The sequence below is a fragment of the Quercus lobata genome, chromosome 12, assembly GCF_001633185.2.
Source record: "Quercus lobata isolate SW786 chromosome 12, ValleyOak3.0 Primary Assembly, whole genome shotgun sequence".
Lineage (NCBI taxonomy): Eukaryota > Viridiplantae > Streptophyta > Magnoliopsida > Fagales > Fagaceae > Quercus > Quercus lobata.
The window spans coordinates 20,142,798-20,166,064 of NC_044915.1; the positions used below are offsets into that span (position 1 = coordinate 20,142,798).

General features: G+C 39.9%; 2 protein-coding genes across 2 annotated transcripts; both read left to right on the forward strand.

The window, feature by feature from the left end:
* The first annotated feature begins 1,493 nt into the window (after positions 1 to 1,493).
* LOC115970366 lies at positions 1,494 to 4,745 on the forward strand. The gene is made up of 5 exons (XM_031090006.1): positions 1,494 to 1,919; positions 2,025 to 3,155; positions 3,248 to 4,213; positions 4,342 to 4,569; positions 4,641 to 4,745. The coding sequence occupies exons 1-5, from the start codon at positions 1,494 to 1,496 to the stop codon at positions 4,743 to 4,745; spliced, it is 2,856 nt and encodes a 951-aa protein (XP_030945866.1).
* A 16,224-nt stretch (positions 4,746 to 20,969) lies between these two features.
* LOC115971880 lies at positions 20,970 to 21,771 on the forward strand. Its single transcript, XM_031091981.1, has one exon. It carries the CDS (start codon positions 21,064 to 21,066, stop codon positions 21,544 to 21,546), a length of 483 nt encoding a protein of 160 aa, XP_030947841.1. The 5' UTR covers positions 20,970 to 21,063; the 3' UTR covers positions 21,547 to 21,771.
* The last annotated feature ends 1,496 nt before the right edge of the window (positions 21,772 to 23,267 follow it).

The following is a 23,267-nucleotide window of genomic DNA, read 5'->3' on the forward strand; positions in this document are numbered from 1 at the left end:
CGATGTGTTATCGAAGAAGAAACCGAAGAACTCGGTAAAAAACCTCTCTGCCGCCCTCCAAGCAGTAATCGATCCACTAGACAATCAGTTGGGATACATGGGTTAGCAAGAGACCCTCCAAGCCTAATTTACCCGATGTATCTAAGTCCTCCAAGCTCCTACTCCAACAAGACTTCTCGGAACCGTGTCTTGTCTAACTCTTCGAATCCCGCAACAAGTTCCATGTTGCATCTGCCATCCTTAACTTCTTCCAATACTTCCCAGCAGCACCAAAAACACTCACTACACTCTGAAAAGGTGTGGGTTGTGTTTGGGTACAAATTTCCTCTCAAGGTATGATAATGGGAGAGGGAAGGAGAAGAGGCTACAATGATTTCTCACTAAGGATGAGTAGCTCTCTCTCTAAAAGATGGGTGTGTGTTGTAGAGAACCTATCTAGGGTTTTTCTCTTTGAATGACCTTCTTTACATTTGTGGGTAATAAGGATATATATAGTATGGGTGAAGAGTAGGGAAGTCACACTAAAAAATTCTCCAGGCAAAATGTTTCGCGATTGTCTCGTGGGAAATCCTTACCCGCGAGACACTCGCGAAAATAACAGCCTGGCACGACTAATCAGCTTCCAGTCATGTGCTCCTCACGTGACTTTTTCGCAGCTTAGCTTTTCGTGAGCTTCTTGCGAAATCTACTGATTCTTCATTTAAGTTTGAGTCTTCACCAACTTAATACTAAACACAATACAATAAAATCCCATAAAGTACAAGGAACAAAATTAAAGTAAGGGATAATTACACATAACCCACCTGTGGTTTGGGCGAAAATCACTTTGCCTACCCGTGGTTTGAAAAGTATCACTTAACCCACCTGAGGTGTGTTTCCGTCACTCTCCGTAACCCACCTCGGTCTCTGCCGTTACAAAAACACTTTTTAACCCCAAAACAGAACATAACGCGAATCAAAACCCCCAAAACTCAAACACTTTTCGAGAGAGACACCCAAGGTGCAATCAGGCTTGTTCTTCGTGGTTTTGAGCGTGTGGAGAGGGAGAAAACACTTGTTTTGCATCATCGAACCTGGGCAAGGTATGTGTGATGTTTTTTCATCTGCATTTGGGTTCTTGATGTCATTTTTTTATGGTGACCCACCCACGTAGTTAGGTTTTGCTGTTCATCTACACAGTAAAATTTTTTTTGTATGTTAAATTAGCATTTTACTATTTATGTGTAGAATCGCTTAGGATATGCATTTTGCTATGGTTGTTTCTATAATGTATATACCTGAAGGAATCAAGTTTATTTGTCAATGATTACACTTGTTTGTGAAGTGTGAGTAGTGTGGTCCTTATGAATTTGTTGGGAATCTGGTTTTGCATGTGCTTTATGTGGTCCTTTGTCCGTGTGTTGTTGTCAATTTGTTGGCTTGTTGTCTCTTTTGGCTTCTTGTCACTTTCTGCATGTCAGTGTGTGTAAACAAAATACTTATTTTAATTGCAGATGGATGACTTCACATTTGACCTTGAAATTCATGTTGGGGGATGTTTTGTGGAGGAGCTAACCATACAATATGTGGGTGGGTCTGTACGTTTACTGACAGAGATTGACCCTGACAAGTTGAGTTACTTTGAAATTCGGGATTTATGCCATCTAGTTGGTGCTCCTAAGGAACACAGTAGATATAAGTATTTAATTCCTGATGGTGATCTACAGCATGATTTAAGAGACATAGAAACAGATACAGATGTCGTAAACATGACTAACCTTCATAAGGCATGGTATGCTGAAAAAATCATAATCTATACTGACATAGATGTAGAGCCATTGACAGTTGAGTATCCTGATGCAGGGGGAGTGGCAGATGGTGGTGTAGGTGGTGATGCAGGAGGAGTGGCAGATGGTGTAGGTGGTCATGCAGGTGGTGATGTAAGTGGTGATGCAGCAAGGGTTGAAATAGAATTGGATAGTGATGATGATGAAGATGATGAGAATGATGATGATGATGAGAATGATGATGAGAATAATGATGAGAGTGATGATGAAGAAGATGTTGAGGATGTTGACATTGATGCAAGAGATGAAGAACAGAATGTTGAAGGAGATGATGATGATGATGATGATAATTGGCTAAATGAAGGCCTAGAGGGGGATGGCTTTGGTGATGATGTATTTGCTGCTCAAAACTCAGCTCCACAAGGTTCTGCTCCCAATACAAACCTAGAATCAAGCAATGCACCCCACACAGACCCTGAGTGGGCTGAGCCAGCCCTTGAGGGTGACCTGGTAAGCATGGATGGGTCTGATGATGAGCATGTACCTGAGCAAGTAGAGTTTAATGTTAAGAGTGACATGAGAAATGTTGTACTGAAGGAGATGAAGTTCCCTAATGCAAAGGTGTTCAGAGCTGCTTTGAGGGAGTATGCAATCAAAAAACCTATTGACATCAAATTTAAGCTTAATGAGAAGACCAAGATATCAGTTCACTGCAAGAATGGGTGTGGGTGGAGATGTTATGCATCTCAAATAAGTGGGAAGCTAACATTTCAAATTAAGACCTTGATTGATGACTGTACTTGTCCCAAGTCTTTCAAAAACAGCCAAGCAACATCAGCTTATGTTGCTAAGAGGTTCATTGAGGATTTTAGCAAAAATCCAAATTGGGAGGTGAGTGGTGTACACAACCATGTGATGCAAAATTTATCTATTGACCTAAGTGTAAACCAAGTGTATAGGTCAAAGAGAAAGGCAAAGGATTTGATAAATGGAGATGAGCAACTGCAATATTGTGTCCTTAGGGACTATGCACAAATGATAACCATTGTAGATAAGGGGAGTAGGGTTATACTGCAGACAGAAATGGCTGAGGAGACTTCCCAGCCAAAATTTAAGAGGATGTATGTTAGGTTCAATGCTCAGAAGGTAGGATTTTTAGGTGGATGCAGGCCATTTATAGGTTTAGATGGTTGTCACATAAAGCACAGATTTGGTGGGCAAATCTTATCTGCCACTGCCAAGGATGCAAATGACAACATTTTTCCAGTAGCCATGGCTGTTGTGGAACAAGAAACCAGGGAGTCTTGGATATGGTTTTTGGAAATTTTTACTAATGATATAGGGAGGCTAGAAGAGCTTCAGTTGGTCTTCATTTCTGATAGGCAAAAGGTATGCAAGTTTTGTTTTGTTCAGTTACACTTGAATAGTTGACTTTGTTTGCTGAACTAACTTGTTTTGTTTGTTTGTTTGCTTATTTACAGGGGCTTATACCTGCAATAGAGACACTATTCCCTACCGTGGAGCATAGATACTGTGTGAAACACATCTACAACAATTTCAAAGTTGATCACAAGGGATTGGAGCTGAAGGATGCATTGTGGAGGTGTGCTGCTGCCACAACAGTAAGGGAGTTTGAGAGATGCATGCAGTACATAAGGGATTTGGATGAAAAGGCATATGAGTATCTTGCAAACATTGCACCTGCACAGTGGACAAGGTCACACTTCACTCCTAGGGCCTTAACAGATTGTTTGGTAAATAATTTGAGTGAGTCTTTTAATGCAATGATATTGAAGTCTAGGGACAAGCCTATCTTGGCAATGTTGGAGTGGATTAGGGTTAGACTTATGACTAGGCTTTACACAAAAAGGGAAGGGATACAGAAGTATGCTGGAAAGTTGTGTCCAAGCATACAAGATAGGTTGGAGAAATTGAAGGTTGAAAGTAAGGCATTTAGTGCTACCCCAGCTGGTAGTTTCCTTTATGAGGTAGGCAGTCAGTATGAGAGGCATGTAGTTGATTTGGTGAAGAAGACATGTAGCTGTAGGTCTTGGGATTTAAATGGCATTCCCTGCAAACATGCCATAACAGCCATTTATACAAACATTGAGACACCAGAAGACTATACCCACCCATGCTACTTCAAAGAAACTTACATGGAGATATACAAGGAGGTACTTCCTCCCATGCCTGGCCAGTCAGAATGGGCTGAGACTGGACAGCCTGCTCCCCTGGCACCTCACATATACAAACCACCAGGCAGACCACCCAAGCAAAGAAAGAGGGCTTCTGATGAGCCTAGGAACCCTTACAAAGCAAGTAGACAGAACAGACCTGTAAGATGTGGGAAATGCAAAAAGGAAGGGCATAACTCAAGAGGGTGCAAGGCTGGCATCACTGGGGAGACACCATGGCAGAGGAGACAGAGACTTCAAAGAGAAAAAGCTGTAAGTAAATGGAAAAAAACACTGTATTGAATAGACACTGTATAGAACTTACAGACCTACAAAAAAACAAAAAAACTGGGTTTTTAAACTTACAATACACACTGTATTGAAACTGGGTTTTGTTGCAGGCAAGGGAAGGGGTGCCTGCACCTAGATCTGCACCTCAGCCTGCACCTCAGCCACCATCCCAGCAGCCTACCCAGACCTACAACATGATGTCTGCCACTCAGCCTTCATCCTCACAGCAAGGAAATCAACCTAGGCCATCTCACAAGAGAGCAGGATGGTTCTCTTCCTCACAACCAGAGTTTCACACACCTAGGGAGACCTGGGATACCTTACCAAGGTCTTCACAGGTAACTTAGTCCTGGATGGTTGTGTAGCTTGGGATATTTTTTAACAAGTGGATCTATTTTTTATTTTGTAGCCTTCACATGCAAGTGGGAGCACTGGTGGTGTGAGGACTAGAGGACAGCTTGCTGCACAAAGGCCACCAAAAATGAATCCAGTGGGTGGAAAGAGGAAAGAGTAAAGGCAAGAAATGAATGAAGCTAGTGGGTACGCATGCCAGCATTGGGAGTAAAGCTAGTGGGAACATGTGGGCCTTTTTGGTTTTTTTTTTTTGTGAAGACTACTGTTGGCCTTTTGTAATTATCAATTAGTGTAAAAAACAGTCACTGCTGGCCTTGGAATGTGCTTTTTTGTAATTACTAATTAGTGTAAAAAAACAATCACTGCTGGCCTTGGAATGTGCTTTTTTGTAATTAAGGTACAATACACTCCAGGTTGTTATATGGAAGTTGTGATATTACAGTTTGTATGGAACAATATTTGTCCAAACTAGATTATATGGAAGTTTATTTATTGCTACTACAAATTGTGTCCAAGTATATTTTTCTAATAGAGTGTATGGGAAGTGTTTATTGTGGAATGGTTGTTATGATATGCACAGCCAAATTATATGAAAGTTTATTTATTGCTACTACAAATTATGTCCAAGTATATTTTTCTAATACAGTGTATGAAAGTTTTTATTGTGGAATGGTTGTTATGGTATGCACAGCCAAATTGATAATTGACCATTACTTCTTCCATTGAATGGTTGTTAGGATATGCACAAAATACTCAAGAATTGACCAATTCTTCATTCATTGACACATCAAAACATTACATCAGTAGGCTAGTGCTATTACAATGCAAATTCATTAACACCATTGCCATAACTATCTCTACTAACCAATTAACTACTTCAGGGGCAACAATCTAGGTCTCTTCACTCCAGAGAACTCAATTGAGCCAAAACACAACAACATAACAATAACAAAAAAGATTCATGACAAAATGCATGTAGACTTCCACATTCTTTGCTTCTCTTCAGCAAGAATGGTTTTTTCCTTAACTTTTGCACAGACAGCTCGAGCCTTTCTCTCCCTCTCCTTGGCTTTGGCTTCCTCTTCAAGAGCCTTTTCTGCCATTTGCCTAGCTTCTTCTACCGTTTCCAGAGCTGTCCTTTCCCTCTCATTTGCAAGTTGGAGAGCAGTCTGAAGCCTAGACATCTTCTCTAGAGCCAAAGGTGCAGTTTCATTCCCACGAGGACAGGTTGGGTTATCAATCCAAACAAAGAAAGGACACTTAGGACCAACCTTATAATGGCTACAACCCAAGAACCTCCTCCCAAAATTGTGCAAACTCAAACTTGTTCTCAAAACACAAGTTTGCTCATTGCACATATGTCCACATGAACCCGAGAAATTACCACTTGATGAAGACATCTCAACATAACATGATTCCTGGGAAGTACAAATTTAGACTTTCACACAGTAAGTTCACACTTGAACAAAATCTGAAACCCTAAATCAGGAACAGACCCGAATGCAGATGAAAAAACATCACACATACCTTGCCCAGGTTCGATGATGCAGAACAAGTGTTTTCTCCCTCTCCACATGCTCCAAACCACAAAGAACAAGCCTGATTGCACCTTAGGTGTCTCTCTCGAAAAGTGTTTGAGTTTTGGGGGTTTTGATTCGCGTTATGTTCTGTTTTGGGGTTAAAAGGTGTTTTTGTAACGGCAAAGACCGAGGTGGGTTACGGAGAGTGATGGAAACACACCTCAGGTGGGTTAAGTGATACTTTTCAAACCACGGGTAGGCAAAGTGATTTTCGCCCAAACCACAGGTGGGTTATGTGTAATTATCCCTTAAAGCAATTACAACACTTTTTGTCATAGAATAAAGCCAACATAAAATATAGTTGTAAATCACAACTTTACAAAATTTGTACTTTTATTTGAATCTAACAAGTTGTTAGACTTGTTTTAAACATAAAATCATTAGGGTACTTAATTTAACCTAATAAAATAACATATTCATAAATTTCTTTCCCTTTCTTTCTTTTACAAAATTTGGACTACATAGTATACACTTACACTTTATTTTAATATTTACAAATTTATTTTCTATACTATGAATAAGATATTAATTGAAAATATAATTATTTTTTATTTTTTTCATTATTGTTATAAGTCCTAGAAACTAGAATGCCAAGAAGAATTTTTTTTAATTATTAAAATAAAAAGAACAAGAAAAGATAGTAAATGTTAATGACGATAAAGAAATAAATTTGCAAAATAATAAACGTGATGATAGCATTGAGTTAGACGGGGTTGATTAGCCAATATGATGAATATGATAAAATAAATTAATTTTTTGGGTCATTTGTAATATATTATAACTTTTGAATTTAAGCAATTTGAATGCGTATTTTATAAACACATGCTAGTTTGATTTATTTAGTTAGCTTGTTAAATATTATTACATAAGTGATGAATAAATTACTCATTAGCTGAATATATTCAAAATTTATAATGAATATATACCCTTTATATATGTATATCTATAATTTTTTTATAGATTTTATTAAGTGTTTGTGTATCTTACGATATATGATACGATATTTGATATACGATACAAAAAAAATCAAAAATTGATTCACGATATGATTCACGTTTTGACAACTATGCTAGTTGCAACTTGCAATTATTATAACACAAATTTTGCTTCCTCAAATCTCTTATTCAATGAAAAGAGACTTTAACGATTGAGTGAAAAGAAAGCCAACTCAATTTAGTGCAATTCAATTTCCATATTAAAAAATTCTCTAATATTTTTTTTAACCGACATTTTTAGTACAGATTAAACTATTTCTCTTGATAGTTATTGTGATTAAAGCAATTTATGTCAGACGCTTTATGAATGGTGTTATGTAATTTCCGTCAGATCACTCTCTTCTCATGTTGCTATACTATTAGAGCATTTATTTTGGCCTAGTCAAAATTTTAAGCAAATCCTAACTTTTTTTTTTTTTTTTTGAGAATGTGCAAATCCTAACTTAATAAGTTTTTTATTTTTTTATTATTTTTTTTATAATAAATATTTTAGTTAGTTTCAAATGCGTAACACATCCTACTAAATATTTTTTTCTTCCTTTATATTGAAATATTACTTTTTTTATTATTATTTTTAATTGTGTGCTATTCAGTCTTCCCATTTCTCTTTCCCTTTACTAACACACACCACAACCTAACACCACACTACAGTCTACATACCATTGTCCATTCAGCCACTCACACACCGCAAAACAAAGGTGTCATGATGAAGACATCAGAATTGTCGTCCAATTTTTGTTGGAACGTTTGTTTCAACCTCGGTGTAGATATTTTTCCAATTACAATTCATCGTGTTATACAACTAAATCTAATGTAGTATGTTCAAAACAGCCAATTACAAAGTGTCGTTGTTATTCAAAGACCAAGGAAAATTTTCCAAGTATTATTTGAATAAAAATTATAAAGAATATTCAAAAGTCAATCACACATTGAGGCATTTTAATATTTAATTTAAAATAATATAACCAGTCTAATTATATATTACCAATCTTTTTTAAATTAAGACACTTTGGATAATCAAATGATGTTATATCTCCCTTGGAGAATAAGGTTTAGTCCCTCCATTTAAATTATGAAAAGTCACCAATCATATGTCATTAAACCTTCTCAAGACTTCTATAAATAGAGGCTTTTCTTTTCAGCAAAAAAAAAAAAAATAAATAAATAAAAATAAATAAAGCCTTTTCTCAATCTAGTAGAGACATTCAAAAGTCTTGAAACTTTACTAGAATAAGACTTTTAGCTAAACTCCAAAGAACTTCAAAAACTTCAAACTTTGAAACTTTGTCGGATTCAAGCTTTGAAGCCCTAAAGAAATTCCACATCAAAATTTTCGAATACAGAGAACATTCGTCCCTCCATGCCTGGCATTTTCACAGGAATCAAGAACCAAAGCCTTTGAGAACTTTAAGAATTTCAACCTTTGAAAATCTTTTAGATCAAACTCCAAAGCCCTAAAGAACTTCTACATCAAACCTTTAAATACAAAGAACATTCGAAGAAAATTCATCAAAATCATCATTCCAAGTCTCAGGGTTCTATTGAAATCAAGTTTCAAAGCCTCCATAAACCCCAAAGACTATATTTCATTGAAACTTCATCAAATTCAAGTCTCTAAAGCCTCAAAGAAATTCCACTCCAAATCTTCAAAGACGAAGAACATTCAAAGAATACTCAAGTTAGAGATTCATCGTAATTTTGTTTTAAAGATCTTTTGATCCATTTTCCAATCAAATTGAAGGACACTTTGGTTATCAAAATAAAATTGTATTTGAATCAAAGAATCTTTCAAGGAGATTGAATTAGAAGATTATTCTATTATATTAGAATTAAATATAGAGAATTGTACTAATTTATTCATCAATACAAATTTAAATTTGTGAAACTCTTTTCAATCGTTTGAATTTCAAACTTGAAATTTTTTGTTTAGGCTTTGTTTTGGCCCTGACTTTGTAGACAACAAAATTGAAATCCAAGTCCCCAATTGGTGCTGTAGAACATGCTCATGGAGGACAGTCCCATTGTCCCCTTGACGAAGATATATAGTTTTGGATTGCTCATGAGATAACAAAGGTGCTATCTTTGTGTAGATCAATGGCTATTCCCCAACCTCCCCCCCGCGCCCGAGAGAGAGAGAGAGAGAGAGAGAGGATAAACGTAAATTTTATTTTTATTTTTTTAAAAAAAGAATCAAAATTTTAAGCTACATTGCTAGTAAAACATGAATTATCAGTTTATCACGGTTGATGATGCCAAAATCTTCAGTCAAAGTGATCCTCCAAAAGGAGGATGGCTCAAGATCGTCAAAAGACCTACAAGGAAAATGTGGGAAGAGAAAGAGGTGAAAGTCACCGATGTGGTGCCAGCCATCGAGCCTTCGATGATAAAGTTAGATAACTAAGAGAGGAAAGAATGCTTGATGTATCAAGTGATGAGTATTAGAGAGCAGGGATAAAAATTCAATACCAACTCCAAGCTTCTGAGGCACCTATACATACATGCGTCTCCTTTCTAGCCATTGGAGGTGTTTAATGGTGGTATCAATGTTGTATCTGTAGTGCTTCTGTGTGGTTTGAATGAGAGGATCCCATTTCTTCCAACGGTTGGAATACTTATTACTGATGTGTAACGGCCCTCCATTTATTGTGGCTTGATGGTCCTCCCTTTGTCCAGTGATGATCACTATGGACAAGGGTCTTACCTGAGGGAAATATGTCGGCCTTATTAGTTGCCCCCTTATTTCGAGGTCATCCAATTGGGGACGATCTCAGGAATATGTAAATTTTTTTGTTTTGTTTTGTTTTGTTTTTTTTTTTTTTTGGCGGTTGTGGCACCTGGGGTTCCACCCTTACCGCATTTATTGCATAGTGGCGGCGTGGTGCTTGTCGTGGCCACACGTCGTGCTCTAGTTAGTTGATGGGTTTTTGTTCCGATGAGACCCTTCATTTTCCTGCACTTTTTTGTTTTTCAAGGTGGCCTTTTAAGCATCCTCACCTTCTCCTCTTTCCTCTTCACTTTTCTTCTTTCTGCTACGCGCCTACTCCTTTGATTTTCAGTTTCCTCCTTTCTCTCAGGTACGCCCTTTTTTTGCTCCCTTTTCCCATTTAGAAATTCTTATTTCCTCCTTTTTCTTGTGCTTAATGGTTGATTACTCCGACATTAGGAGTATTTCCCCCTCTGTCGCATTCTTCTTTGCTCGTTTGGGAGCATCCTTAGATTCTTCTATTGGCCATTGTCCGCGGGTTGGGGATTTTGTCTTGGGTGATAGTAGCTTAGGCTTAGTGTTGGGTGACTTGTATCCTTTGTTGCACTGATCCTTGGATTGGTTTAGGATTGTGCGGGAAGTTTTGAGGAGGGAGAGAATGGGTTCTAAGGTTAGATCGAGTGTTTTGGAGACGGGGCTATTGTCTAGTGCTAGTATGACTGGGGTCGAGACGGACACTACCACCTCTATACTCGTGTCTTCCCAACCTTCTATTTCACAACCACCCTGATCATTTCACACCCTCAAAGAGGATTGTTTCCTAAATGAGGAGACCCTTGGTAGATTTAGGGATAGGTTCCAATTCCCTGAGGAGACTAGGATTCTTCTCTCTAGGTTAGGTGAGAAATCTTGTGCCTTCACCTATGGTGAGGTGTGTTTCTATGAGGCGGCCTTCTTGTGTGGTCTCAGATTCCCTGTCCATCCCTTCATAATGGAACTTCTCCATTATCTAAACATTGCTCCAAGAAAGCTTATGCCGAATTCGTGGAGAATTGTTATAAGCTGTATGGTGATTTGGACGATCATAGCTGACGGGGACATGATTAGGCTTAATGAGTTCGTCCATCTTTATCGTCTAAAAGAATCTAAGGAATTTGGGTACTATGAGCTTGTGCCCTGGGATAAAAGGTCTCGGCTCATCGTCGATCTTCCTTCGTCCTTCTGATACTGGAAATCTAGGTATTTTTTTTGCTTTGAGTGACAGTTGGGAGACCCTTTTCGACGACTTTTGGGGGAATGTCCCTAGGCTGTTGTGTTGTTAGGAGACCCCTCAACTTGGTGCGTTCACCTCTCGTGAGAAAATATTAATTTCGTTACTTGCTTTGATTTTCTATTTTGACCTTATGAATATTTCTACTTGTTTTGTAGTTAAGAAGCATCTTGAACTTGAGAGCAAATTTGAAGGGTGTATTCAAGCGACTGTTGAATACGTGAGTACTATTGACGATTTTGACGAGTTGGTTGACCCTCGAATCTTAGCTCGTCATTGCTTGGGTCCGAAGCCTTCTCACTACGTCTCCCTTGTGCTATACGGAGAGAAGAGAAAAGTGAGTTGGTCTAGGATGAAACTGTTCTTCCTTCCTTTCCCTCTCCTTTTTATTTATTTATTTATTTATTTTTAAGTTTTTGCTCTTTCTTTGTAAAGATGATGACCAAATTCAACCAGGAGCTGTATGCTCGTATCAAGGCAAAGAAGAACGAGCCACTCTCTAGCATTGGTTAGTGGAGGGTGAAGGTCATGGAGAAGGAGGTGGCCGAGAAAGGTTTGTCCACTCTTGTCCTAGAGGAAGGTCAGGCTGCTTCCCTGGCTATTTCTATTGAGGAGGTTACCCTTTGTCTGAAGAAGTGCTGGACAAGGGATAAGGGGAAGGAGAAGGTTGGAGCCAGTGTCTGGGCTGACGCAGGGATGGCTCTAGCGAGGGCCCACGAGGTCATGATGCCCGAGGAAATGAAGGAGATTTTTGGGGTACCTTCCCACGAGATGGTAAGCCACCATGTCCATAAGCTCGTCTAGGTAATCTCCATTCATCATTTATTGTTCGTCCATACATTTTAGTGGCCTTGGTTAATTTTGATCATTGTATGGTTTGGTTGCCAGGTGTTGGGGGAGACGATGCATATCACCTCTCAGTATTTGATAAATGAGGAGAAGGTAGTGGTAGCGAACTCTAAGGCAGAGGCGCTGGAGGCCGAGGGTTCTCATTTGAGGAAGGACCTTATAGCTATGATGGACAACAATAACGCATCCAAGGAAAAAAAATCAAAGCTTTGTCTGAGGAGTTGAAAGTGGAGAAGCTATTAGTGACACAAAAAGATAAGCAGCTCTTGGCAACCAACCAGAAAGTGAAGTCCGTGGCTACCAAGGCCGTCCATACCTTCCAACTCACGGATAAATATAATTCAATCCTGTTCGGTTGGTATTATAAGGGTTTCAAGCTGCTGAGAAGATATTTGGTGAAGAATGGTCCAGAAAAGAACTTGGAGGATCTGGACTTTGAGGCCATTGACGATAGAGGCTGACGAGGCTGCATAGGTTGCTGTAGCTACTGACGAGAACCCTTTAGAGCCTGACAAAGGAGGGAATGATGCTCCTATGGTTTAGTTGCCATGCTTTTTCCTTGTTTTTATTTTTGTGTATTTTTGGGTGCCTTGCATGTTTTGAGGCTTTTGAACGATCTTAAATTGGAACTCCTTTTGCATACTAACATTTCATCGTGTTTATGTTGCCTTTGAATATTGCTTGTTTATATTCTATTTCGTTTATACTGAATGGCAGGCAGGGTCGTCTAGTTGTTGGGGAATTTACCCAACGACTTTAGATTATTTCGTCAAAAATGATCCACGTCCTTTCTAGGAATCTTATTTTTGCCTTGTCGAAATGACTTACACCTATTTATGGAATCTTGTCATTTTTGTCTTGTTAAAGAATGGCTTTCATCCATCAAGGGAATTTTATCATTTTAACTCCGTTGGAACGATGTACATCCATTCAAGGAATCTTATCGTCTTAGTTTTATTTGGACGATTTTACATCCATTTAAGAAATCTAATTGTCTTAGCTTTATTTGGATGATTTACATCCATTTAAGGAATCTGATCGTCTTTGCCTTGTTAAAATGATTTACATCCATTTAAGAAATCTTATCATTTTAACTTTGTTGGAACGATGTACATCCACCCAAGGAATCTTATCGTTTTTGTTTTGATTAAAATGACTTACATCCATTTAAGGAATTTTATCATTTTAACTTCATTAAGTGGTTTGCATTCAGTCAAGGAGTTGGTTAGAAGAGCTCGTAAAGGACGAGGGGAGAAGGATTGACAAAGTATGTTAGGCACTGAATAATACGTTTATTAATCTGCTTCAAAAATCATAAAACATAATCAATCGCTTACAAATGAGCTATAGTTCCTATTTGTAATACCTTTTTAGGTGTTTAACATTCCATGGATAAGGCAACTTGTTCTAGTCTAGATCTTCTAGGTGATAACTTCCTCGTTGAGAGTAGTGGATGACTCGATACGGGCCCTCCCATGTTGGCCCTAACTTGCCTTGAGCTGGGTCTTTTTTTGTGGTGTCACTTTCTATAGGACGAGATCTCTGATGCTAACTCTCTTAAGCTTCACCTTTTGGTTGTAGTACTCGGTCATCTTCTACTGGTACTTGGCCATTCTTTGAGAAGCTTGGTCTCTGATTTCGTCTAAGCAGTCCAAGTTCAGCTTTAATTGGTCGTTGTTGCTGTCTTCACTGAAGAACTCTTTCCTTAGGCTGGTGAGTCCTATTTCGATGGGGATGACTGCTTCTGTGCCATACATGAGGTTGAAAGGTGTTTCTCCTGTTGGGGTTCTTGCTGTGGTTCGATAAGTCCATAAAACACTTGATAATTCCTCGGGCCATGCTCCTTTTGCCCCCACTAATCCAGCCTTGATGATTTTCATCAATGTTCGATTCGTGACTTTTGTCTGTCCGTTGGCTTGAGGATGTCCTGGTGAGGAGTACTTGTTTCTAATGCTGAGGTTTGAGTAGAACGAACGAAATCCCTAGCTGTCGAACTGACGATCATTATCTGAGATGATCGTCCGAGGTATTCCGAACCTGCACACAATGTTCTTCCATAAAAAATTTCGTATCTTCGCTTCCGTGATTGTGGCTAGTGCTTCTGCCTCCACCCACTTCGTGAAGTAGTTGATTGCAACGAGTAGGAACTTCACTTGCTTTTTACCTTGTGGTAGAGGCCCTATGATGTTGATTCCCCACTACGTAAATGGCCAAGGCGAGGTGATAGTTGTCATCTTTTCTCCTGAAACTCGCTAGATGTTTCCATACCTTTGGCAGCTGTCACACTTTCTAACAAACTCTGTTGCTTCTTGCAGCATTGTAGGCCAAAAATAGCCTGCCCTCATGATCTTCCTTACCAGGGACTTTGCTCCCATATGATCACCACAGATGCCCTCATGAACTTCTTCCAGAATGTACTTGGCTTCCTTTTCTTCGACACACCTTAAGTAGGGTTGAAAGAAGCCTCTTTTGTAGAGCTTGTCATTCAGCACGGTGAATCTGGCAGCTCATTTCTTGATCTTCCTGGCTTCGTCTGGATTGGGTGGTAGTCATCCATCTTTGAGGTAGGACAGAATTGGGCTCGTCCAGCCAGCGTGAGTGTGCACCGGGAAGGTTTGAAATTCTTCGATGCTGGGGGAATTCCGTTCTTCCAACTTCCAATCAACCAACTTTACCTGATTGTCGGATGACACGCTTTTGGCCACTTCGTCAGCTTCTGCATTTTGATCTCGTGGGATTCAAGCAAAACTTACCCGATCAAATTTGCTAATCAACTGATTTGTTAATTTTAGATACCTCTGCATCCTCGATTCCTTTGCTTTGAACTCTCCATTGACTTGCCCTATAACGAGCTGTGAATCGCTTCTCAGCAAGGCAATCTTGGCCCTAAGTGCCTTGGCAACCCTTAGTCCTGTTAGTATGGCCTCGTACTCAGCTTCATTGTTGGTCATAGGAAATTGGAGTTGGACTTCGTACTTCAAGGTGTCTCCGGAGTAGTGATGATGATGCCCACTCCTCATCTCTTCTGTGTTGACAATCCATCTGTATGGATCGTCCAGAGACTTGGTTCTTCTTGGCTGTCTTCGTGTTTGGGTGTGGTGAACTCTGCTATGAAATCTGCCAGTGCTCGGACTTTTATTGCTGTCCTAGGTCAATACTTTATGTCAAACTGACTAAGCTTAATGGCCCATTCTATCATCTGTCCTATGGCTTCAGGTTTGTTCATGGCTTTCTTGATGGGCTGGTCTGTCATTACTATGGTTGGGTTTGCCTGAAAGTACAGACGAAGCTTCCAGGAGGCCACCATCAGGGCGAACATGATTTTCTCCATGCGCGGGTACCTGGCTTCAACTCCTTGGAAAGCTTGGCTAATGTAATACACTAGGCTTTCCTCTGTTCTTCCTTAATTAAGGCCGCGCTCACCGCGGTTGTGGATACTGCCAAGTACAAGAACAAGTCCTTGCCTTCTTTGGACAGATTCAGGAGCGGGGGATTGCTCAAGTATCGCATTAGTTCTTGGAATGCTACCTCACACTCATCCGTCCAAATGAAAGCCTGTTTCAAAGTTTTGAAGAAAGGAAGGCATTTGTCTGTCTCTTTAGAAACGAACCTGTTGAGGGCTGCCACCCTTTTTGTGAGTGACTGTACCTCTTTGATCATTTTTGGGGAAGAAATCTCAAGAATGGCTCTTATCTTCTCTGGATTTGCCTCTATTCATCTTTGCAACACCATGAAGCTGAGGAATTTTCTTGAGGAGACCCCAAATGCGCACTTGGTCGGATTCAGCTTCATGCTATACCGCCTGAGCGTGTCGAACATTTCCTTGAGCTCGTCTAGATGACTTTCCTCTTCTCTGCTTTTGATGAGCATGTTGTCCACATACACTTCTGCGTTCCTCCAAATTTGTTTACTGAGCATCTGGTTTACCAGCCTCTGGTATATTACCCCTACGTTTTTCAACTTGAAGGGCATAACTCAATAACAATAGAGCCCCTGGCTGGTAATGAAAGCAATCTTCTCTTGATATTTTTCGGCCATTTGTATTTAGTTGTACTCGGAGAAAGCATCCATGAAGGTGAGGAGCTTGTGTCCTGCCTTGAATCTACGAACTGGTTAATTCTAGGTAAAGGGAAGCTGTCTTTCGGGTAGGCCCCATTCATATTTGTGAAATCGATGCATGTCATCCATTTTCCGTTTGCCTTTTTGACTATGACGATGTTGGCCAGCCATTCTGGATGATAAACCTCCCTGATGAAGTTAGCAACGAGCAACTTGTCAACCTCGACCATAATTTCCCTATTTCGTTTAGGGGTGCAGACTCTCCTTCTCTGCTAGATTGGTTTTCTTTCAGGGTCTACCTTCAGGCGATTCTGGATGGTGCTTGCTGGTATGCCAGGCATGTCCTCATGGCTCCATGCGAACACGTCTAGGTTGTCTTTTAAAAAACTTATGATTTCTTTCTTCGTCCAGGGGTCCAGGTTCGACCCTACCTGGGTGGTCTTTGTGGGGTCTCCTTCCACCAACTCAATCGTTTCTAGGGCTTCCATGACTTCTGGGGTCCTCTCTTTGATCACCCATGTATGGTTTTCCTTTGATGACAGTACCGCTTGGTAGCATTCTTGTGCTAACACTTGGTCTCCCCTTATCTCTCCAATTCCCTGTTCTGTAGGGAACTTCACCTTCAAGCAATATGTGGATGTGGTCACTTTCCAACGATTGAGAGTGGGCCTCCCTATAATAATATTGTAGGATGATGGTGAATCCATTACCAAGAAAGTATGCTGATTAGTTACCTGGAAAGGGTATGAGCCGATCGTGACCGTCAATGTTACTATTCCCCTCAGGTACACCTTATCTCCGTTGAAACTGACAAGGGGAGATTCGAACAGATTAAATCTCTTCGGGTCTACCTTCAGCTGCTGGAAAGCGGAGAGGTTGATGATGTCTGCTGAGCTCCTATTATCTACCAAGATTCTCCTGATGTTGAAACCTTCTATCATGAGCATGATAACCAAAGGGTCTTCATGAGGTTGCTTTATTCCCCGCGCATCTTTTTCCGAAAAAGCCATACATGAGCTCTCCCTTTGTTGGTGTTTGGACTGACGCATTGCATGAACGCTGTTCACTTTTCTTTGTTGTGCTTTCTTTAGGGACTTGAACGATGCTCTTGTTGTGGGCCCTCCGTTGATCATCCTTATTTCTCCTATAGTATCCCCTGGATGGTCTTTCAGACGATCCTCACTCCTAGGCTCCTCACTTGACTTTGTCTGAACATTTTGCGTCGTCTGCCCCGGCCCGTCCTTCTTTACGAACCTCTACAATTTTCCTTTCCTGATCAATTCTTCTATCTGTTCCTTCAGATCCCTACAATCCTCTGTGTAGGGACCATGATCTTTGTGGAAACCGGCAATACTTCCTTTTGTCACATACATCAAGTGAAGAGTTCAGTGGTCTTGGCCACTTAAGTTCATGGTCATCTTTGATTGGCATCAATATTTTGTTAACAGGCATGACTAAAGGAGTAAATTTTACCGTTTTCAAGGGCTTGTCATCTTTTCTTTTGACAAAGTCTCTGCTGGATGAGGGGGAGTTTCTTTCTCTTTTTTTGCACTTTTGTTTGTCTCGAGTGTTCCTCCTTTGTGAGCCTTTGTGCTCGATCGCAGTCAAAGCGTTCTCAGCGTTCATGTACTTTTATGCCTTCAATAACATCTCTGCCATTGACTTGGGGGGACTTTTCGCTTGTGCGACCACGAAATCCTTTGATTTCAACCCAGCTTTAAAAGTGGTCAACTGCACTTTGTCATCCACTTCGTCCACCTCTAGCACTTACCTATTAAACCTCTTCACATAGGACCTCAGCGACTCTCTTTCTTCCTGCTTGATCGTGAGGAGATGATCTGCTGGCCTTTTCTGATGCTGTCTACCAACAAAGTGTCGGACGAAGGAATTGCAAAGTTGCTTGAAGTCGTTGATGGACAATCTAGTGAGCTTGCTAAACTACACTCTGGCAGCCCCCTTGAGGTTGGTCAGGATTGATTTGCACAAAATCTCATCGGGGTTTGTTGCAAGCTTAGGGTCATCTTGAAAGTGGTTATTTGATCCATAGGATCTCTCAGACTGTTGAATGACTCTAATTGGGGAAGGCGGAACTTGGGCGGCAAAGGGTACTCCAAAACTCTGATGATGAATGGAGAGTCAGTCCTTTTTACCATCCCATCCAAGTTTTTGTCCGTCTTTTCATTCATCGCATTTTTTAGCTCATCCATCTCCTTTCTCATGCTTTTCAAGAGGTCGTTGTTGTCTCTATCTGACGGGTTTGCTCTTCCTGACCCATTCCTCCTGTTGCTGTTCTCTTCATCCTCATTCCTGTTGATGTCGTGATTGCCCTCTTGCTGCAACTGCGATCTCATCTCTTAATTCTGCCTGGCGAGCTCTTCCACATTGGCTGTGAGTGCCTAGATTTGCAAGGCCAAGGCCACTGGATCTTGAGAGGCATGGGACTCCATCTCGGCGTCATAGAGGGTAGAGCTACACTTCTAATCGGAGCGTTTCGTTTCTTCCTACAGATAGTGCCAAACTGACGATGCCAAAATCGTCAGTCAAAGTGATCGTCCAGAAGGAGGATGGCTCAAGATCATCTAAAGACCTGCAAGGAAAATGTGGGAAGAGAAAGAGGTGAAAGTCACCGGTGTGGTGCCAGCCACCGAGCCTCCGATGATAAAGTTAGATAACTAAGAGACAAAAGAATGCTTGATGTATCAAGTGATGAGTATTAGAGAGTAGGGATAAAAATTCAGTACCTCCTCTAAGGTCCTGAGGCACTTATATATATACATGTGTCTTCTTTCTAGCCGTTGGAGGTGTTTAATGGTGGTATCAATCTTAAATCTGTAACGCTTCTGTGTGGTTTGAATGAGAAGATCCCGTTTCTTCCAATGGCTGGAATACTTATTACTGATGTGTAACACCCCTCCATTTATTGTGGCTTAATGGTCCTCCCCTCGTCCAATGATGATCACTATGGACGAGGGTCTTACCTGAGGGAAATATGTCGGACTTATCAATGGTAATTAAAATACATTTTTGCCTATGTGTAACCTAGCCCAATATTGGGGATTGACATGCAAATTTTAGATGGACAAGCCAAAATGGTTGAATTTTAGTACAATGCAAGCTAGTCCAAGGTGCTCTTAACAGATACCTAGAATTCGTTGAATCTTGGATTTCTTTTTATGATAACTTATTGTTTGTTCTCCCAAAAATAATTCTGTGGATATATTGTACTAAATGACTCCAAGCCTTCTTGACCAAAAATAAAGTTCTCCAATATTTCACAAAAAAATTAATAAATAAATAAAGTCTTCCCTTTTGGCTCTTACTCACAACATTATTAATATCATAGTGGGATTCCATATTGTGTCATCCCTTAAAGCACAACCACAAAAAACATTAGAGCATTCACATCAATTCTTCTAAATTTTCTGTCTATTTTATATGAAAAAACCTATTTTTTCTATTTTACACATCCACTTTTACAAACCACCCACATCAGTTTATCTATTCTACACATTTATTTATTAAAATATTCATTATTTTACTAATTTTTATTATTCACTCCCTCACTGTCCCTCTTTCTCACAAACTCACAGCCACCATCACCACCTGGCCACCATCACCACCATCATCAGAAACCAAACAAAAAACAGATATCAACCCACATGAAAAATCATCAGAAACCAAAGAAAAATCCGATCATCCCTCTTTCTCACAAACTCATAGCCACCATCACCACCACCATCACCACCCAGCCACCGTCACCACCATCATCAAAAACCAAACAAAAAACAGATATCAACCCACATGAAAAATCATCAGAAACCAAAGAAAAATCCGATCAACCCACATACCGATCAACCTACACAAAAAATCAGATTCAACATCAGATCAACCAACACCGATCAACCCACACGAAAAATCAACGCCGATCAAAACGCCATCGTCTCCATGCCTCCACGCCTCCACACATACCTAGATCAACCCACAACCCAAATCAACCCAGACCAAGCAAACCCACACAAACCAAGACCAACCCACACCATAAACTCAGATTAAACCACCGTCGAGACCTCCCCACGTCGCCGCCATCGATCATCGACCCAAACCCACACCGCCACCATCGAGACCACGCCACACGCCACGCGCCGATCTCGCCACGCTGTGAACTCCGGTGGCATGCTTTGAACGAGAGAGAGATGTGAGAGAGGGAGAGAGAACTGAGGATGAAAGGATTGTGTGGGTTTTTTGTGAGAGAAAGAGAGAGCGCAGAGAGGGAGGTGAGAGAGCGCAGAGAGGGAGGTGAGAGACAGTGGAAAGGAGAGAGAAAAAACTTTAAAAAACTAAATACACGGGCTACAGTGCCCGTGTAAATTTACACGGGTACTGTAGCTCGTTTAAAAATTTAGACGATTTTACACATTTTTAAACGGACTGATGTGGGGTGTTTTTTGGTTCAAAATGTGTAAAAGTAGCCAAAATGTGTAAAATACACATTTATACACAATTATGCAAGGACTGGTGTGAATGCTCTTAGTAATCATATTATTGCTGCATAATAAAGTTTTTATGTTCCCTACTAAAATCCATTTTGTGGAATCAATACTCATCCCCCACCAGACCAAATCCTTGTGTAGCCTATACTACAACCTCGTAGTACAGTCTACACCACACAAACACAACACAAGCAAACCCAAGAATCAAAGTCCCCGACATATATGTCACCATCAACAATTTCCCACACAACAATCACAGCGGCATATCCACGCCCAGACCAACACCAAATGGACAACAAGGATCCGCGTTTCTAACACCATTTCTCTACACGCGTCAAATACCAGTCCTAACTCTCCTGATGAGTCCTAACTTTTACTTTGACACGGACACACTTCTTTCCTTTCTTTCCAATTCCAAAGCTATATATATATATATATATAATCCCAAACCCCAAGCTTCACTACCCATCACCCATTAGCCTAACTAAATATTCATTACACCTACAACTCTCTCTCTTATTGAAAACCCAGATGGGAAACCATACTTCTTGCTTCTTTTTTGGATCCTCAAACGCTGAAACAGCAAAGCTCTTTGATTCTCAAGGTAACCTACAACGAGTCAATCTCCCTATAAAAGCTGCAGAGCTCATGCTTGAACAACCAGGCCATTTCATCACTCGGGTGGATGAGCTACGTCAAAGTAGACGCATGTCAGCCATGCGAGCCGACGATGAGCTTTTGGTGGGAAAGGTTTATGTTCTGGTTCACTCCAGTAAGGTCAACTCTAGGGTCTCCGAGTTGGAGATGGCAATCATAGACTTGGCTTGTAAGAAAAGAGGAAGTGTAAAACCAAATGGTTCTAAGGTTTTACCGGCTATGACTGTGGAGTCGAGCGAGGAGGGAGAAGGTGAGGTTAAGGTTTTGGGAGGGAAATTTACTGGACTTTCAGGTTGCCAGTTTGGGAGCCATAGGAAATGGAGTCCTGCTTTGGAGCCTATTTTTGAGTCTTTTTGAGAAACTGAGTTCTGGAGTTAATTGGATAATGTTATGATACTGATTTACAAGAATTTTGGTCAAATTGAAGCTATTTTTGTGTACTTTTGTGTTCCTGAGCAACCAGCTTGGTGGGAAATATGCATATTTAAGACTTCAAATTAGACCGATGGAGGATTTCGTTATATTTGTACGTCACCAATTGTTCATAAATTTCATATTCAATTCGTTTATTGATTCTTTTAAGTATATATTTTTAAGTACCTTCAAGACAACCAGTGCTCGAAAGGAGAGGATTGTTCCAAACTATAGAACAAAATTAATAGAATTATGAGCTGAATAGGATAAAAGCATGGTTGTATATCAGTTGAAAGTCAATAACCTTACCAAGGCAATGTCTTCTTAATGGTTAAATAACTTTATGAAACCCAAATGAGACATGAGGAAGTGGTTTGATTAATTCTTCTAAGTTTTTGACAATTTATGGCAATATGGAAGTGGAGTAATACTTAACTAATGCTAGTCTGGTATGCAATTATTTGTAATGTCTATATACCGGTTATAGTTGATGAATCATGAATCTATATCAAAGCGTAATGCACTTATAACGATATTAATTATTTCGTTACAAAAAAAAAAAAAAAAGATATAAATTATTTCAATAACGATCAAACAATTACTCAAGTAATATTATGGACACAATAACTTTTAAGTTTTTCACCATTGTTAAATTGGGAGGTTATTATTAATTCTCACATGAACCCATCACTGTATTAATCACGAGACACGATTAACAACTTATCACCTCAGTTGTAAAATTGGTTGACTATGGACTTATTGAAATCCAAATAACAATCCATGACTTTTGGGGGGTATATGGTCAGCCGATTTTGAATAAATTAAACACAATGTCATTGTAGATCGAATTAGTCTACTTACTCAGGGAAGCAAGCATTACTGAGTCTGGCTTGCTAACTGCTAAGTTGGACCTGGACCGCCAGCCACGGCTGGATAGTCAAAGTAATAAATAAATAACAAGTGAGCAATAGAGACTTGTCACATTATGAAAGTGGAACAGTCCAAGCCTCGGTTGAAGCTAGCATTCAATGGGCCGGAATGCCCCAGATTCGCTTGCTTCAACTTTCAAGCCCATATTTGTTTGTCTGGCTAGGTGCGTGCATGGTTCTACGCAAAGTGGGTTTTGATAATGGTTCTTTGCACCACTTTGCTTGCAATTGCAAACGTGTAAATTTCTAGAACTCTCTCTCTCTCTAAATAGAACTTCTGATCTTATTGATTGATGAAAGAATCCAATGAATGAAAGAATACATAACTACTCCTATATATACAATCTAAGCAAGTAAAGAAAGTAACTAACTCGTTAATTGGAGGGAAAATCTGTTACAAAATATGCTGTCTATTAGACCACGTGTATATTGACTAAACTTTGTAACTGCCTCTTCTATCCACGTGGCATTGCTTCTTCAAATGTGTGAATGAACTGAACTGTTCATGGTAAGGGACTGCTTCAATCAAGTCTAGCAACTCTGCACTAGCCCAATCACTCTGTGTTTTGGTTGCTTGATCACAACACTCTTCTTCAATTCTGTTTTTATGCTTGCTCTTGTCCTGAGTACATTCCTTCTTACTTTCAACAAAACACTCTAGTATATACAAAATATTTGGTTTGGGTGAACATCATCAAATTGTTAATTGCTTATAAAATTGTTCATGGCATCTCT

Coding starts and splice junctions, on each gene's coding strand:
- LOC115971880 (XM_031091981.1), top strand. CDS start 21,064: ATGGGAAACCATACTTCTTGCTTCTTTTTTGGATCCTCAAACGCTGAA.
- LOC115970366 (XM_031090006.1), top strand. CDS start 1,494: ATGGATGACTTCACATTTGACCTTGAAATTCATGTTGGGGGATGTTTT. Junction 1,920..2,024: donor GTGGTCATGCAGGTGGTGAT/GTAAGTGGTGAT, acceptor AATAATGATGAG/AGTGATGATGAAGAAGATGT. Junction 3,156..3,247: donor TCATTTCTGATAGGCAAAAG/GTATGCAAGTTT, acceptor GCTTATTTACAG/GGGCTTATACCTGCAATAGA.